This window comes from Chenopodium album, chromosome 1, assembly GCF_948465745.1.
Source record: "Chenopodium album chromosome 1, dcCheAlbu1.1, whole genome shotgun sequence".
NCBI lineage: Eukaryota > Viridiplantae > Streptophyta > Magnoliopsida > Caryophyllales > Amaranthaceae > Chenopodium > Chenopodium album.
Window position 1 is genome coordinate 26,787,974 of NC_137834.1, and position 17,441 is coordinate 26,805,414.

General features: G+C 36.2%; 1 protein-coding gene and 1 non-coding gene across 2 annotated transcripts; both read right to left on the reverse strand.

The window, feature by feature from the left end:
- Positions 1-4,977: 4,977 nt before the first annotated feature.
- On the reverse strand, positions 4,978-5,083 carry LOC145564284 (small nucleolar RNA R71). Its single transcript, XR_014094789.1, has one exon. It is a non-coding gene; the product is annotated as a small nucleolar RNA R71 (small nucleolar RNA).
- A 1,646-nt stretch (positions 5,084-6,729) lies between these two features.
- LOC145630318 (uncharacterized) lies at positions 6,730-8,780 on the reverse strand. The gene is made up of 3 exons (XM_081682572.1): positions 8,652-8,780; positions 7,293-8,564; positions 6,730-7,161 (listed from the first exon to the last, which is right to left on the reverse strand). The coding sequence occupies exons 1-3, from the start codon at positions 8,778-8,780 to the stop codon at positions 6,730-6,732; spliced, it is 1,833 nt and encodes a 610-aa protein (XP_081538698.1).
- Between the last annotated feature and the right edge of the window lie 8,661 nt (positions 8,781-17,441).

Genomic DNA, 17,441 nt, shown 5'->3' on the forward strand with positions numbered 1-17,441 from the left:
AAACATAAAACTATACAAGTAAATAAAATAGACTTAAAACTAATTAAAACTATGAAAGTAACAAAGGAAAGGAACGAAATAAAATAAATCGAAAGCAAATAAAATACGAAAATAAACTACAACCTGATTAAATAAAGAAATTAAATTAAAACATACTAAAACTAAGAAATAAACTAGAAACTTTATTAAAAAGAAAATAAGAGAATAAAAGGGAAAATAAACACGAAAATGACTCTAAAACTACTCCCTAAGAGTAACATAAATGTCACTCATCAACACACACTACCTCCGCTTCATATTACTCGCAACATATTACATTTTTGACTGCTTCACATTACTTGCAACAAGTATTTTTCTTTCCTATTTTAGTAAGTTTTTGCTAGTGAATTGATACTTTTACCCTTACTTTTTTTAAAACAAAACATTAGTAATCCTAATATAATATTGTGTACAATAACAACTATTAATTAATTAAATCATTCCCACCAATTTTAACACATTCTTTTTAAATTTACCCCACTTCCCAACCACCTTCATTGAATCAACATTCGATTTAAGTTGAAGGTGGTTGAAGGCAGGGGCGGATTCAAGGGGGGGCTGGGGTAGGCCATGGCCCCCCCTATGATTTAGTTAAAAATTAATTAAGTATAAATCAATAGCTTACACATTGTGGTTCAGTTGGTTTACCATGTGGAAATTGAAGGGATTGATTCCCATGAGACCAGAGTTCGATTCTTACAACACCCTTTTTTTTTTCAAGACTAAACTTCTTATCTGCTAGTGAGCTAAGTGGCTTGCTTCATATTGGCATCCTGATACCACAGTAGTATACCCCCTTAAAAAACAAAGTCCCCTTAGCATGTATAGTAGTATACTCGTATTATACAATTTTATTTTTTATTTTTGTAAAGTTTTTAAAATATAATTTAGTACTGTATTTTTTAAAAATGTAACAGTAATTATGATGAGATATTTTTCATAAGGTTAATTATAGCTTAGTATTTAAAAATTTTATAAGTTGTGCAATGCGATATTAAAAATTATTTCTAGATAATATATATAACTACTTTTTATATTTGATCTTGGCCCCCTTAATGTAATATTTCTGGTTACGCCACTGGTTGAAGGAATTGAATTGGGGTTCTTGAATTCTCCAGAAACAAAACCCCCATTCAAACCCTAACTCTTCATTTTCTCAATCAGTTTATCTCTCTCTCTCTCTCATCAAACGCTCCCTTTCACTCTCTTCTTACTTAGGGTTTCCTACTTCTCTCTCTTCAAAACTCTTCAATTCTCTATTCTCTCTCTTCATTCATCCAAAAAAAAAAATGGCTGGTTTAGATGAAGAGAACCCCGATCTTTTGTGCTATGAGTCCCTTGCTGCCGTCACAAAACGATCCGCCCCTGTTCCTTCCTTCACGAGGAACAATCCTCATCGGGGATATGGAGTTAAGAGACTTCTTCGTCGCAAACCTGCTCCTTCTAAAAGGAAGATCAGGGGTGCGAAACTTGCTGAGTATATATGAAACACCCCCAAATTTCCCTCTATGTAATTACTATATTTATACGTATACAAATACCGTAGAAATAGCCTTGGGTGTATTACCGCCACGTGAAAACGTAAGGCTTAATTAATTACTCAAATTGCAGCGGAAAAATAACTAACTTTTATTAATAATAATATGAGTAACCATAATAGCTGTTTCAAAATAATCTAATAAAAACTCCACACATATATAAAATTAACTACTAACTATGTGATCCCAATCCCGACTCTAGTATGCGCACGAACAACTCCACACCTAAAATCAAGACTGCTTACCAAAAATGATAAACAGGGCGAACCAAAACAAAAAGAAAAACAGATTAACAAAAACGCTAAGTACGTATAAGTGCAAGACATGTAAATACTTTTATTAGTCAAACATGCTTTCGAAATAACCATTTAACTTGTCACAAGTCACATTCAAAATTAGACTTTCTAAAATTAAACCTTCCAAGGGTAGTAATGTTCATCAATAAAAGCTTTCCAAACCAATAGATTTCCAATTTATAAACTTCCAATTTTTAAAATATAATTCCAAACCAAATTTCCTCACCTAAGTGTGCACACCCCCAAGCAAGTTATACTATACTCGAGGAAAGAACAGATCATACAAAGCTCATGGTCTTACTTAACCAGTCCCGGGTAGAGGGACAATTAAAATATCAAATACTCAGGCTCATAATGAGCTGCAAATTAATTGAATCAAGTGATTTATAAATCAACAACTTTTATTAAATTGATCAACACTTTTAGACATCAAACCTTTAAATCATAAAATCATATATTTTAACTCGTCATGAAAATCGTTAACTTAAATATTCATACGTAACATTTATTCAAACAAACATTTACTAAAACACGTGTTGTATCAAGGACCTAGCCACCTATACGTACCTTGATCACGAGAACAATTAAGGTACAATCACTAAACTTGACCACGATCGAGGGACTCCTCCTACACAATTAAAATAACCTTAATTAATATAAGGTTAACAAAAAAAACACAAAACTCTAAATAGTACTCTACTAGTGCATGAATTACCAAAACCTTTAACCTTATTAAATCAAAACTTTAATAATTTTATAGTATAAAAAATTAGCTAGTATATTTCAAATCATTACATTAATTAGTATTGAAATAGCACTTATAAAATTAACAATGATGATACTCATAATGATCTTTAAAAAAAAAAAAAAAAGAGGCAAGTTTTGGTTCTTTTTGTTGCTTGCGGCAGAAGGAGGGTGAATGAAACAAAGTGATACTACACCTTAGGGCTGATAAGTGGTTTATTTGACCACTTATTGTGTCAATTTAGACCCAATTTTGCATTCATTTCCCCTCTTTCTAACCCGTTTTTGAATGAAAATGTTTTGTCTCGGCTTTCCCCCTCTTGGTTTGTGTTTGTCCATGTTTTGCAGGTCTATGGACTCAATTTGGCAAGCATTCGGTGCATGGTTTGTGTTCAAGGGAAGGAAAATTGAGAATGGAGAGGGCACTCCAGCTGGAGCGGGCGCTCCAAACCTTCTGCCAAGTTTCTGCCAAACTTAATGTCAAGTGCACCCTGTGAGGAGCGGGCGCTCCTGGCCGTGGAGCGGGCGCTCCTCCTCAAACTTTCAAAATTGTATGTATTCTGAAGACAGCTGGAGCGGGCGCGCAACATTCTGGAGCGGGCGTTCCTGGCTGTGGAGCGAGCGCTCCTTCGCTGGGAATCCGTTTTCTTTTGACGGATTTCCCTATGTGTTTCGGGGAGTATAAATACTTCCCCCTTAGTTCATTTGTAGGAGAGACAGATATAGCCTAGTTTTTAGAGACTCCTCTTAGTTTGAAACATTCCTTTTAGTTAATTTAGCTTAATTTTCATCAATTCAATCATTGTAATAGTTGGTTTCAAGTTTAATTTGTTTCTCAAGATTGGCACTTTGTATTCAACAATTTCAAGCCTCAATTAGTAACTTCCTTCTACTTTTCTCCATTTAATTTCTGATTTTATTTGTTGTTGCATGATATTTAAATCTTCTTAGTTCTTGATAATTTGTTATTGGATGATAGTTATTTCAATTGTTAATCATTTTTCCCCAATTATTGAAGAAGTTAGAACCCTAATACTTGTTTGCATGTTGATAAATATGAGTTGTGAGTAGTGTACTTGCTAGGGGTTGGGTGAAGCTCAACCTTTTGGGTTAATTATGCAAATGTGGGAGAAGCATTGATGTTTGTATTGCAATTAAATTGATTATATGAGATTGCTTGTTAGTTCTTCAATGATAGGATTAGCTACCCTTGATTTAGGAGCTTGATAGCATGATATGCTTAGTTTGACATGGAAATGTGAATGAAGCATGACATTACTTATTGCAATTTGATTATGTATCTTCTATTGCTAAACTAATGAGGAATCTAAGTTTAGTAGTGTAAGTTGTTTCCTAATTGCACGAGGTTGATCTTACATATAGTCCTTGCTATATCTTCTCCATTTCACTCCATGTTTGTCTATTTGCCTTGGTCGAGTAGATCCCATTCCCTAGTGTCCATAATCCATTGATTTAGAACCATAGTTTGCTTGTCTTCTTGACGAACCCCAATTCACCATTGACTTTGAATTAGCTTAAGTGTTAAGATCTTTGGCAACCATATCCCGTTCCTTGTGGACCGAACTCTTACTTGTCATTATGCTTGGTTTGTAAGGTGTTTGTTAATAAATGTGTTTGATTGAGTGTGGAATGTGCGACCGTTCTAACGCCCATCAAAATGGCGCCGTTGCCGAGGAACGGTGTTGTTGATTGCTAATTGATTACTTGAGTCTAGTTCACCATAAAACAAAAAAAAAAATCAAAAAGATTGTTTCTTTTTGGCTACACTTGTAGCCTTGTTACTAATTGCGTTTGTTGAGAGTGTATGCGCAGAACTCATAACAGGATCTTGGTACCTTACGATCCCGAGATTGAGCAAACTTATAGAAGGAGAAAGAGAGCCGGTTCTAGGCCGTTTACTACTCCCCCAACTAGAGAGACCAATTTCGAGGAGGATCGAGATCAAATGGGTGACGCGGAACCACCACCTCAAAGACCTTTAAAGGAGTTGGGAACTCCGGGAGCTTATAGAGCTTCAAGCGGCATTGCTCCACCCGTTACTCAAGCCAATGACTTCGAGATTCGGCCCGCAATGATTAATTTGATTGAAATGAGGCAATATAGTGGAGCAAAACATGAGAGCCCTCTTGCACACTTGAACGAGTTCGAAAAATATTGCAACACGATCAAGGTAAATGGGGTAACTCAAGAGTTTGTGAGACTAAAGCTATTTCCTTTTTCTTTGATAGGAAGGGCTCTTGAATGGCTTGAGAAGGAGGTGAGGCCTAACTCCTTGAGAACTTGGGACGAGGTCACCACGGCTTTCTTAGGAAGATTCTATTCTCAAAAGAAGACGGCCGAGGCAAGGGCTTTGATCCAAGGTTTCCGTCAAAAAGCTAGTGAAACCATATATGAAGCATGGGAACGATACAAGGAATATCAAAGGGAGTGCCCTCATCATGGAATTCCGTCATATCAAGTGCTTCAGATTTTCTATGGGGGCTTGAGCCCACAAGGAAAGACTAGCTTGGATGCGGGAGCGGGTTGCCCGATTGTGAACAAGACGGAGGAGCAAGTCATAGAGATAATTGAGGATGTGGTGAGGCACCACATGGATTGGCAAGAAGGAGAGAGAGAGTCTCTAAACAAGGGGGGAAATGCGGTTTACTCCGTTGATCACCTTAATGCCATTAACAATTTGACTTCCCAAATAGCCAACCTTGGAAAGGAGATGACGTCCATTAAGGCAAAACTAGATACCTCTAGTTCAACACAAGAGCATCCCTCCCAATCTAAGGGGAGAGGTATGAATTCTAACTCTTCTCCCTCTACTTCTAATAACATGCCTCATGGATGTTTGTTTTGTGAAAATTGTGGGTCATATGACCATGATACCTCTTCTTGTAATTATGATTCCCAACCCCAACCCCAATACGAAGATGGTAATGAAAATGAACAAGTCAATGCCTTGTATTATGATAATAGACATAGGAATGACAATCAAAGATACTTACCACCAAATAGAAGAGAACAAGGGGGGAATTCCTATAACCAAAGAGGAAATTATTACGATTACCATAACCAAAATCAATGGGGAAATAGGAACCAAAGGGACCAAAATCCCCAAGGTAACTACAACCAACAAGGTGGTTATGGTAACCATAATCATAATAATCAAGGAAACTATGGGAATCAAGGGCAATTTCATCAAAGGGGAAACTCTAATAATCGGAACAATTGGAACAACAATAATAATAGAGGTTCTTCTAATCAAAATGCGTCCAATTCGAATGTTAGAGGTAATAGGGCTTCCCAAGACAACTACTATGCACAAGCACCACATAGTAGGTCTAGCTTGGAGGAAATGATGGAAAATCAAACTAAAATGTTCAATACTTTCATGGCCTCTAGTGAAAAGAAATTTAGTGAAGTGATGATCCATAATAAAATGCTAGAGATACAAATTTCTCAATTGGCCAATGCTTTGAAGGAAGGGACTAGCACTTCTAAACTACCACCCCAAGGACTAGATCCTAAGAGGCCCGTAAATGTTATATCCAATGATACAAGGAACGAAATTCGATACGAAACGCGGGACGGAAACGGAAACGGGAAACGCTACATTGAGTGAATCGGGAACGTTGGGTGTATATATATATATATATATATATATATATATATATATATATATATATATATATATATATATATATATATATATATATATAATCTGAAAAAAAAAACTAAAAATTAATTTGAAATTAAAACATTGATTTTCATTTCATCCAAAAAACATTCATATTTCATATGCATCAAGCCATCAAACATGAGTACATGATCAAAAGTTCAAAACTTAAAACAAATAACAAACCCAAGCAAAAAAGGTTCAATAACTTCTATTACAATAAACAATCCAACACATATCATCAAAGCAAAATTAGCCCCAAACTTTAGAAGTTATCAATCTGCATATCGCTGCCTTTTACAAGAAAATGTCACTGGTGTTGCTCATCTAAGTCATCTCTCCACCTCATTTCCTCAAGTCCAAGTGTTGAACTTTCTAGAATTGAAGTCTCTGGATTAATGTCCCATTTTATAAAAGGACCTTCTTTTTAGTAGCTTGTAAAACGAGAAATTAGCCTAATATTGCAGTGAATAAAAACCAACTTGTCAGCTCTAACAGAATTTAGCCGGTTTTGTTTGGCACTGTGAATAAATGAGTATGTGCTCCACACCCTCTCTGCAGAAGAACTACTAATGGGCTGTGACAAAACTTTAATGGCAATTTCAGCTAATTCGGGTGCCTCCGATCCATAAGTGGACCACCAAGAAATAGGAGACATTGTTACAGCATCAATTTTGGCAGCAAGTGACCCAAAAATACCTTCCTTAGCTTGGAATTTAGCCAACTGTTCACGGAGTAGTCTTTTTTCTTCTTCACTCTCCCCTATTTTATCAAATGCCTTTAAAACACCATCTACAACTTCTCTGTCAAAATTTGGTGCTCTCCTAGCCTCCCCTCCCGGAGCCGGAGTTTCCAAGTACTTTGCATCATAAAAAAAGGGTTTAGTGCAAATCCTAAGCAATGCATGGGAATGTTCATTTTTTCCCATCTTGATAACAAGATCTCACTCATTTTGTCATTGTCATCTTTATGCTTGTTTTCTTTCATTACATCTCCTATCTCCCCAATCATACAATCCATCTTTTCATAAACCTCACCCATCTTTTGCCCTTCACCATCAGCAAATTTAATCATCAAATAAATTGGCTTTGTGATTGCCAAAATATTATCAACTTCCTCCCAAAAACCTTCATCACTAATAGTGGCAGCAACTTCTTTCCCTAACGCTCTTGTTTTTTCATCCCCCGAAGTAATCCAATCTTTCCAAGCCCGCATGACTATAGTAGTTGCTAATGATTCTCTACATTGTGATAGTCTTTTCAACAACAAATAATGAGAAGCAAACCTAGTTTTTGCTACTTTCAGTAATTCCAGTCCAGATTGTGATTTAAAAATGGCATGAGCATGAGTATGATTTAAAAAATACTTCACAATATTTTTCCCTTTAACATAAGTTTCACTAACCCATGGAAAAGCAGTAGCAATGTCTTTAAAAATAAGATTGAGTGTATGCACCACACAAGGGGACCAAAAAATGTGCGTATGTACCTTCTCGATTTCTTTTCCAGCAGCTTTGCAATTGGATGCATTGTCAGTGATAACTTGCAAGACATTTGACGGCCCAACTTCTTCAATTGCAGTAAGTAGATAGTCAGCTATGGCCTTTCTTGTTTTTTCCACCCCCGTGAAGTCGTCCGCGTATAGAAACATAGAACCACGACTATTGGATGCAACCACGTTAATTAGTGGTTCACGCTTCACATTTGTCCATCCATCTGAAATGATTGAAGTTCCTTGTGTAGCCCAAGTGTCTTTAATTGGAGCTAATTCCTTCTCCACATCCCGCTTGACTTCATCAAGTAAGGATGTTCTAGCTCTATCAGCCGATAGAGGCTTGTAGTCCTTGGGAGCATGAGTCAAGGCTTTTGTCATATAAGAAAATTCTGGACTTCTTAGTACATTGAATGGAATTCCATTAGCACAAAGAAAACGAACTATTGCTTTGCCAACCTCATTACGTTCAACCATACCAAACGCATCTTCTATGGGAGTTTTATTAGTTCCCGGAACTTTATTTTTTATAGTAGATTTAGATAATGATGGGGAGATACCTGTCAACTCAGCTTCCTCAACTTTCTTTCTTATGCTTTGAAGTAGTACTCTATTTGATAGCATCACAGTACATCGACCAATCTCTGGTTTTTTCCCAACTTGAGCACCAAAAAAATGTTGATGTACTCTTGTGTATGAGCTTCTGTATGTTTTCTTGCAATGGTTGCAAGACCACCTTTTCGTTCCTCCAGCATTTTTCCCTTTCTCTCCCTGAATTGGTGTAATTTCAGCTAATAGAGGTTTTTGCTTAATCTCGAAAGAAACTCATTGATTTGGTTGATCTTCTGTATCTAACACTTCTTCCCCTTGAGGAATTTCAGTTTCCAAATCATTGTACTCTTCAGGTGAAGGTTGATTTTGTGGTTGATTTCTTTGTGAAGTTTCAATGGAAACTCTTTGTTTGGATCTATTTTTGCCAAATGCCATTTTTTGTACCTAATTTTTTTGATAATAATGATTGGTTGGAACCGTAGGAATGGAGATGTGTTTTGTATACTAAAGTAGACATTGAATTTATAGAATTGTAGAATTTGGGAAGATGGAGTTTGGATGTCGTTTGAACTTCAAGCTCTACAATAAATGAAAAGAATGCTTTGGCCTTTGGGAAAGAAGATCAGAATGAATTCATTAATTGAATGCGCCTCTTCCTATTTCTTCTTATTTCCTTTTTGTTTTTTTCCCCCTAGTATTATAGGTGCATTCACATTTTTTGATATTTTTATCAAAAAATGGACAATCCAATTTATGTGTCGTATGATCATGTTTGCAACCGATCTACTATCTCCGGTACATATTATGTATGATCGTATAAATTATAATCAAACCGCGAATTGGAACGAGCAAACCAATTACGTACAATATATAATGTATATAATCTAATCCTTTTTTTATCGATCATTCTTACTATGATCCTATTACGTACAATAATATAAGGTATCATAGTGTAGGATCATATCCTAGTTGATCGATTAGTCATAGTATGATATAACCTTTATGTGATCCAATTTATCTAATCCTTTTTTATCGATCATTCTTACCATGATCCTATTACGTACAAATATATAAGGTATCATAGTGTAGGATCATATCCTAGTTGATCAATTGGTCATAGTATGATATAACCTATATGTGATCCAATTTATCTAATTCTTTTTTATCGATCATTCTTACCATGATCCTATTACGTACAATTATATAAGGTATCATAGTGTAGGATCATATCCTAGTTGATCAATTAGTCATAGTATGATATAACCTATATATGATCCAATTTATCTAATCCTTTTTAATCGATCATTCTTACCATGATCCTATCACGTACAATTATATAAGGTAACATAGTGTAGGATCATATCCTAGTTGATCGATTAGTCATAGTATGATATAACCTATATGTGATCCAATTTATCTAATCTTTTTTTATCGATCATTCTTACCATGATCCTATTACGTACAACTATTTAATGTATCATAGTGTAGGATCATATCCTAGTTAAGTTGATCAATTAGTCATATTATGATATAACGTATATATCATCCAATCCCTTTTTGATTGATCATTCGTACCATGATCGTATTACGTACAATTTATAAAATGTATCATAGTATATACGATCTAATCCTTTTTGATAGATCTATAGCATGATCCTATTATTATTCAGATTATGGTCATTAAACGTAAACGCAATCATAATATGTACACTCTAATTTACGTGTTATATTATGAATTTTTTTTTTGACAGGTCAATCATAGTCGGGGTTAAGTGGAATTCTTGTCTCTTAGCCCTCTATAATACGATCATGTTATTTTTTATCGTTTATTCAAATTACTATGTATACGTTATCATTAAATTAAATTAGTATTCTTTTTTATCCATTATTCGTAGTTTATATAATTATATTTTGTAATTATTATATTATTTGTTAGACTAATTACTTGGTAACTCATAATCTTATATAAACTTAGCATCTTTGGTGCCAAAGTCCCGTAAAAAATAGTTAAAACATTAATCACTTGCAAGTTGTCCTTTTCAGTTTTCAAGACTTCAAGTTCCCAATAAGCTAGTGTAATGAGTACGAGACTTAGAGACTAATGACATTAGCTTAGTAAAGTTTAGCACTAAAAAAATGACATAGTAAAAACTCAGTAAACTAAAAAAAGGTGTAAATAATAACTTTATATGAATATATATTCCTATTTCCTATATTGAGGGTCCCAATATAGTAAGAAGTTCAAAAAGAAGTTTTGTCTCATGCGTAATGCCCATAGTATAAAAATGCGGTCTCGGTCGCGATCGCGGGAACGGTTGCGGTATCACGGTAACGGTATTGATGCGTTGATCGCGGACCGGATCGCGGTTGTAGCGGTATAATTTTATTTAAAATTTATTAATCCAAAAACATTATAATTTAGGATTTTTCATTTATTTTTATATAGGATTTGAACTAAATTATTAAGAGTATACTTTATGACCTTTAAACCAATACCCTAAGTCTGTATTACTCCTAAGATTGTTTGTTTTTTGTTTACCCATTGACAACAATTTAAAAACAAATACCAAACATAAAATGCCACCTGTCATATAAGTGACCATTGGCCCACTATTGACCCACCAGTACCCACCATCTATATTACTCTATAATAAAATAAAATAAATAAATAAAGCCTACCAAACCCAATTCAACTTACACGTGATTACCTATTTACTTTACTTTGCCACTATTTACTTTCTCTCTCTTCCTTTGGTTCTGATCTAAGAAACTCATCGGTTTTAATGGAGTTTCTCCATTTTTTTCCTCTTTTCCCTTTCTTTTTGTCTACAAAGTGAGTATATCTTCTGGAAATTAACCAAATTTTGAGTCAATAACGTTCGATGCGGGTGAGATTCATTTCGTATCGGCTATATCGGCCAAAATCTCGGCCTTTTGAAATTCTCCTTGCTAAAACGCTAAATATCGGATTGGTAAGATCAAAATCCGTTACAAATCCGCCGGTTCGCGATGTAACGGCCGCATTTTTATACCATGGTAATGCCCCCTCAAATTTTTCTTTTTCACTTTATCATCTTCAACAGTTGTATCATCTTCAACCTCGCGAACTCGCCATTATCAAACACTGTAAACCTTCAATTTTTGCCGCTATTGACTCAGAAATTCGACCTTGCTGAAGAAGAAAAAGGGAACGCTTCGACTACGAACTGAGTCGCGAACCCTAGCGATTTGGGTCGCGTTCGTTCCGCGATTCGGTACGAACGACTCAGATCGCGATTTGCCTCAACGTCCCGCGTTCCCTGTATCACTGGTTATATCAACAAGGAGTGGTAAAGTGTTGGAAGAAAGTGTTCCTAAAAAAAGCAATGAGAGAATGAACATGAGTGAGCCTCCCCTTAAAAGTGATTTTGAACAAGAGAGAGAGCAAAACCATGAGAATGAAAAAGAGAAAGAATGTGAGAAAGAAAAAGAATTTGAGAAAGAGAAAGATTTTGAAAAAGAGAGTGAAGAGATAAGAGAAAAAGAGAGAGAAACAAAACAATTGCAAAAGCTACCATATCCTCACAAATTTGTTAGAAACAAATTAGATGTGCAATTTGGAAAATTTCTTGAAACATTGAAACAAATTCACCTTTCAATTCCTTTTACCGATGCTATCAAGCAAATGCCTAACTATGCTAGGTTTTTGAAAGATATTTTGAGTGGAAGGAGAAAGTGTGAATTGGTTGAAACGGTGAGTCTCACCGAGAATTGTAGTGCAATTATCATGAACAAGATGCCACCCAAATTGAAAGACCCCGGTAACTTTTCTATCCCATGTGCAATATACAAGATGCAAATTGATAATGCTTTGTGTGACCTAGGGGCTAGTATTAGCCTAATGCCATACTCGGTATACCAAATACTTGGGATAAGGGAACTTCTACCCACCAACATCACCCTACAATTGGCCGATCGCTCTATTAAATTGCCAAAGGGTAAGGTAGAGGATGTTCCTCTAAGGGCGGGGAAGTTTGTAATCCTGGTGGATTTTGTTGTGTTAGAGATGGATGAAGATGTTAACATTCCAATAATTCTAGGAAGACCTTTTCTTGCTACTTCGGGTGCTTTAATAGATGTTAAAAGTGCTAATATTTCACTAAAAGTAGGAGATGAGGTGATAGAATTTGATTTGAATGAGAGCATGAAATATCCAAGCTCTAGTCTTGATAATTGTATGATGATTGATACTATTGATTCTATTGTGACTTCTATGCATGAGCACTTGCTCACTACTAACGATGCCCTTGAGAATGTCCTTTTGAATAAGGAAAAGATAGGTGAGCAAGGCAAGGAGATGACATTGTATGAAGAAATGCTTGAAGGAAGTACGGAAGAAAGCATTGAGCAAGTATGCATGGGAATCACAAGAAATGATGCTTTGGAAATAGCCACCTCAAGAGAAGGTAAGGGTGTTCCAATGGTAGAGTTAAAACCTCTACCATCACACCTAAGATATGAGTTTTTGGGTCCTAATTCAACTTTTCCGGTAATAGTGAATTCTTCTTTGAACGAGTGCCAAACTCAAATGTTATGTGGTATTTTAAGAAACCGCCAAGGTGCTTTGGGCTATACCATTGATAACCTCAAAGGTATTAGTCCCGCTTTATGTATGCACCACATAACACTTGAGGAGGGTGCTAAGCCTTCCATTGAGAGGCAAAGGAAACTCAATCCTCAAATGGGGGAGGTGGTGAAGAAAGAAATCACCAAACTCCTTGATGCCGACATCATCTTCCCCATTTCGAGTTCTAGATGGGTTTCCCCCGTTCATGTGGTCCCTAAAAAGGGAGGAATGACCGTAGTTGAAAATGAGAATGGTGATCTCATTTCAACTAGAACGGTGACCGGTTGGAGGATGTGCATAGATTATAGACGTCTAAATGCATCCACTAATAAGGATCATTTTCCTCTTCCTTTTATCGACCAAATGCTTGAAAGACTAACAAAGCACAAGTATTATTGCTTTCTTGATGGTTATTCGGGTTTCTTTCAAATCCCCATAAACCTGGATGATCAAGAGAAGACAACTTTTACTTGTCCATATGGTACTTGTAGGGAATAAATTCAAGCCTTAATCCCACTTAGCTTGAACCCCACTGTGATCATACACTAAAGTACGGTGGCGTCCAAAAGGGAAGAAGATAGAGCAAAAGAGTCGCCAACAAGATTTTAGGAACTTGTAAACCGTTCACGAGGTGAAGGTTACAGCCCTTAACGATCCAAGAGATCGTCAACTCCATAAGGTCTAGAACCAAATAAGGGTTCGGGGATGGAGGTACAAATCCAACCTAAAAGAGATTAAACCTGCCCTAATAATAGGCCTCTACTTTATTCTAATCGTATTCATGTGCGCTTTCTAATTAACATGCAATCAATAGAATTAACCCTAAACCTGTTTAATCTATGTTGGTTGAATTTTAATGCACAAATGAATCTATTATTGGCGATCCCTTGAAATTATAATCAAATTAACCCTAACAAGATTATTAATTATCTTATTAAGCGTGATTACAAGTACCAATTCCCTTTAAACATGCAATAAAGGCGTGATCAAGCAATAACAATAAAATATCAAGCAACATATAATAATCAATAATAATGAATCATAAAAATAATAATCATAATAATAATCATCATAAATAAAATCATCATCAAAATAATAATAATAGTAATATTCATAATCATTATAACAATTATAATCATAATCATGTTCATGTTAACATTAAAGCATAATAATAATAGCAAGATCCTAGGCATGATACTAACAAGATTAATAACAAACCCTAGCATGTCACTAAGCAATAAAAATCAAATCTTTAACCCTAACATGATACTAACAATCATAAATATTAGGAAGAATATAGGAAGCATCGTAACAATCATATTTAATATTAAAGTTACCCTAGACATGATACTAGGAATATCATAATAACAATGTAAACATGATTTCTACATCATAATATCAATAAAAACCATTTAAGCACTTACTTTGATGCTTCGTACCTCTTTCTAATAACAAAATACACACGTTAGTAACTTCAAGGAAAATAATAAAACAAAACAATTAAATAAAATAATTGAAATAGAGATTTGGGACCAAACACTCAGAAATTAAAACCTTTCACGTCTAGGGCGAAGGCAACTTCGAATATGGCTAGGTGTATCTAAGTCTTGCGAATGAGGAATTTTGTATTTGAAAACAAAGTTTAGAAAAAGAGAAAGAGATGAAATAATCAAGAAAAATTGATGAGAATTGGTGAATGATTAAGAGAGAATTAGAGAATTAATGATTGCGAATGAAAACTGATTGTAGGTGAATGTAGATGATTCAAAACAGAGTTTTTAATACGATATTTATAAAGAAAATCAGCCAAAAAGATAAATTAAACAAAACAAAGTCTGACGCATAAAAAAACAGAGCTGGCGCCAACCCTGGCTAGCTGGCGCCAGGCACCAACACTAGCGCCAGGCGCCAGGCGCCAAGCCTGGTTCCAAGCGCCAAGGCCTGGGGTTAGGCGCCAAGCTTATTTCCAACGCGTTTTCAAAAATCAGATAAGTTTACGGTACTGGAGGATAAAATCATATAATTTCCTCGAAAATGCTATTTGATTTTGATTAAAACTCTGAAAAGTCAACAAAAGTCAATTTATCAATGCTAATTGAATTAGGAATGAAAAGAACTTTCTAGAAGAATCTAGAAGACTAAAACCATTCCTAATTGCATTAGGAATGATAAATCATATTAGGCCCTCCCCTAGATCATTGGGCCGTATATAAGGCTCAAACCGGGCCCAGTTTAGTAAATTGGCCATAACTTCCTCAATATTCATCGGAATTGGGCTTATAATATATCGTTGGAAAGGTCTTTGAAAGCCCCATCCAACTACACTACTATTGGACCTATATCATGGACCAAACAAACTGGATTGGCTGTTTTCTTAAAATAAGTTTTCAAAAACAGAGAGAAGAGAAAAGAATTAAAACTATCCGCAACACTAGACTTTCCACACTTTCACTTCATTCGATTATGATTTAACGTGAAAGGTACTCATCACTGGGTTTGGTTTTGGGGAGACACAAATGGGTGTCTACAGTACTTTTGCATATAGGATAATGCCGTTTGGACTTTGCAATGCACCGGCAACCTTTCAAAGGTGCATGATGAGTATATTTGAAGACATGCTTGCAGCCGAAATGGAAGTGTTCATGGATGATTTCTCGGTTGGGGGCCTTTCATTTGAAGATTGTTTGTCCAATTTGGGCAAATGCTTAGCAAGATGTGAGAAGGTCAACTTGGTCCTAAATTGGGAAAAATGTCACTTCATGGTTGAAGAGGAAATCGTCCTTGGTCACAAGATATCAAGCAAGGGGATTTAGGTCGACAAGGCCAAAGTTGAAGTGATTGAAAAATTGCCACCTCCAATTAATGCGAGAGGAGTAAGATCCTTTTTAGGGCATGCCGGGTTCTATAGGAGATTTATCAAGGATTTCTCACAAATTGCTAGACCCCTAAATGCCCTTCTTCAAAAGGATGGCATCTTTATTTTTGATGAAAAGTGTCTTCAAGCTTTCAACAAATTAAAGGAGGCTTTGATCTCTACTCCAATCATGCAAGGGCCAAGATGGGATTTGCCGTTTGAACTTATATGCGATGCTAGTGATGTTGCAATTGGAGGGGTGTTGGGATAAATAATTGAGAAGAAACTTCACATCATTTACTACATGTCCAAGACCTTGAATGAAGCTCAACGGAACTACATCACAACGAAGAAGGAGTTTCTTGCCGTGGTGCATGCTTTTGAGAAGTTTTGGAACTACCTAATTGGTTCCAAAACTATTGTTTATACCTATCATGAGGCTATTAGGTACCTTGTGGCAAAGAAAGAGTCCAAACCTCGCCTTCTTCGATGGGTCTTGTCTCTCCAACAATTTCATGTTGAAATCCGGGATAAGAAAGGGGCCAAAAATGTGGTTGCGGACCATCTTTCCCGATTAGAGAATGTGAAAGCTAGTGATTATGAAATTCCCATTTGTGATGAATTGAGAGATGATGTGCTCTATATCTTGAATGAGAAAGAGCTTCCATGGTTCGCCGACTTGGTGAACTATTTGGCTTGTGGAGAATTCCCTCCTAATTTCTCAAAAAACCAAAGGAAGAAGCTAAAAAGGGAAGCAAGACACTATGTGTGGGATGACCCCATTCTCTACAAGAGAGGAGTAGATGGTTTGCTCCGTAGGTGTGTTCCGGATGAAGAAGTGCAAAATGTGCTCAAGATGTGTCATTCCGATCCTTGTGGAGGGCATATAGGAGCAAACAAAACAGCATTGAAGGTTTTGCATAGCGGGTTGTGGTAGCCTCACATCTTTAAGGATTCTTGGGGGTTTGTGAAGACTTGTGACCGGTGTCAACGAACCGGCAATATATCCAAGCGAAACGAGATGCCTCAACAACCGACTCTTGAGCTAGAGGTATTTGATGTGTGGGGTGTTGATTTCATGGGGCCATTCCCTACTTCTTATGGAAATCAATACATCCTTGTGGCGGTCGATTACGTGTCAAAATGGGTTGAAGCCATTGCCTCCCCAACTAATGACCACAAGGTAGTCATGAAGATGTTCAAGACAGTCATATTTCCAAGATTCGGAATTCCTAGAGCAGTGGTAAGTGACAACGGTTTACATTTCGTTCATAGTGCTTTTCAAAAGATGATAAGAAAGCACGGGGTTCACCAAAGGTTCGGCCTTACCTATCATCCACAAACTAGTGGGCAAGCGGAAGTGTCCAACCGTTAAATTAAATTAATCCTTGAGAAGACGGTTGCAAGGAATAGGAAGGATTGGTCGGAAAAGCTTGATGACGCTCTATGGGCATATAGAACGGCATACAAAACCCCAATAGGCACAACTCCATATCGTCTTGTGTATGGAAAATCTTGTCATCTACCGGTGGAGCTTGAACACCGAACTCAATGGGAAATCAAGAAGATTAACTTCGACTTGGCTAGCGTGGGAGAGCAAAGATGGCTTGATTTGCATGAGCTTGAAGAGCTAAGA

What these genes read in the sequence shown, in the direction of transcription:
- LOC145630318 (XM_081682572.1), bottom strand. Translation starts at nt 8,780, where the DNA reads ATGGCATTTGGCAAAAATAGATCCAAACAAAGAGTTTCCATTGAAACT. An exon ending in AAATTCCTCAAGGGGAAGAA is followed by an intron (nt 8,565 to 8,651) that starts GTGTTAGATACA and finishes ACACCAATTCAG; the next exon opens with GGAGAGAAAGGGAAAAATGC. An exon ending in TGATTGGGGAGATAGGAGAT is followed by an intron (nt 7,162 to 7,292) that starts GTAATGAAAGAA and finishes TATGATGCAAAG; the next exon opens with TACTTGGAAACTCCGGCTCC.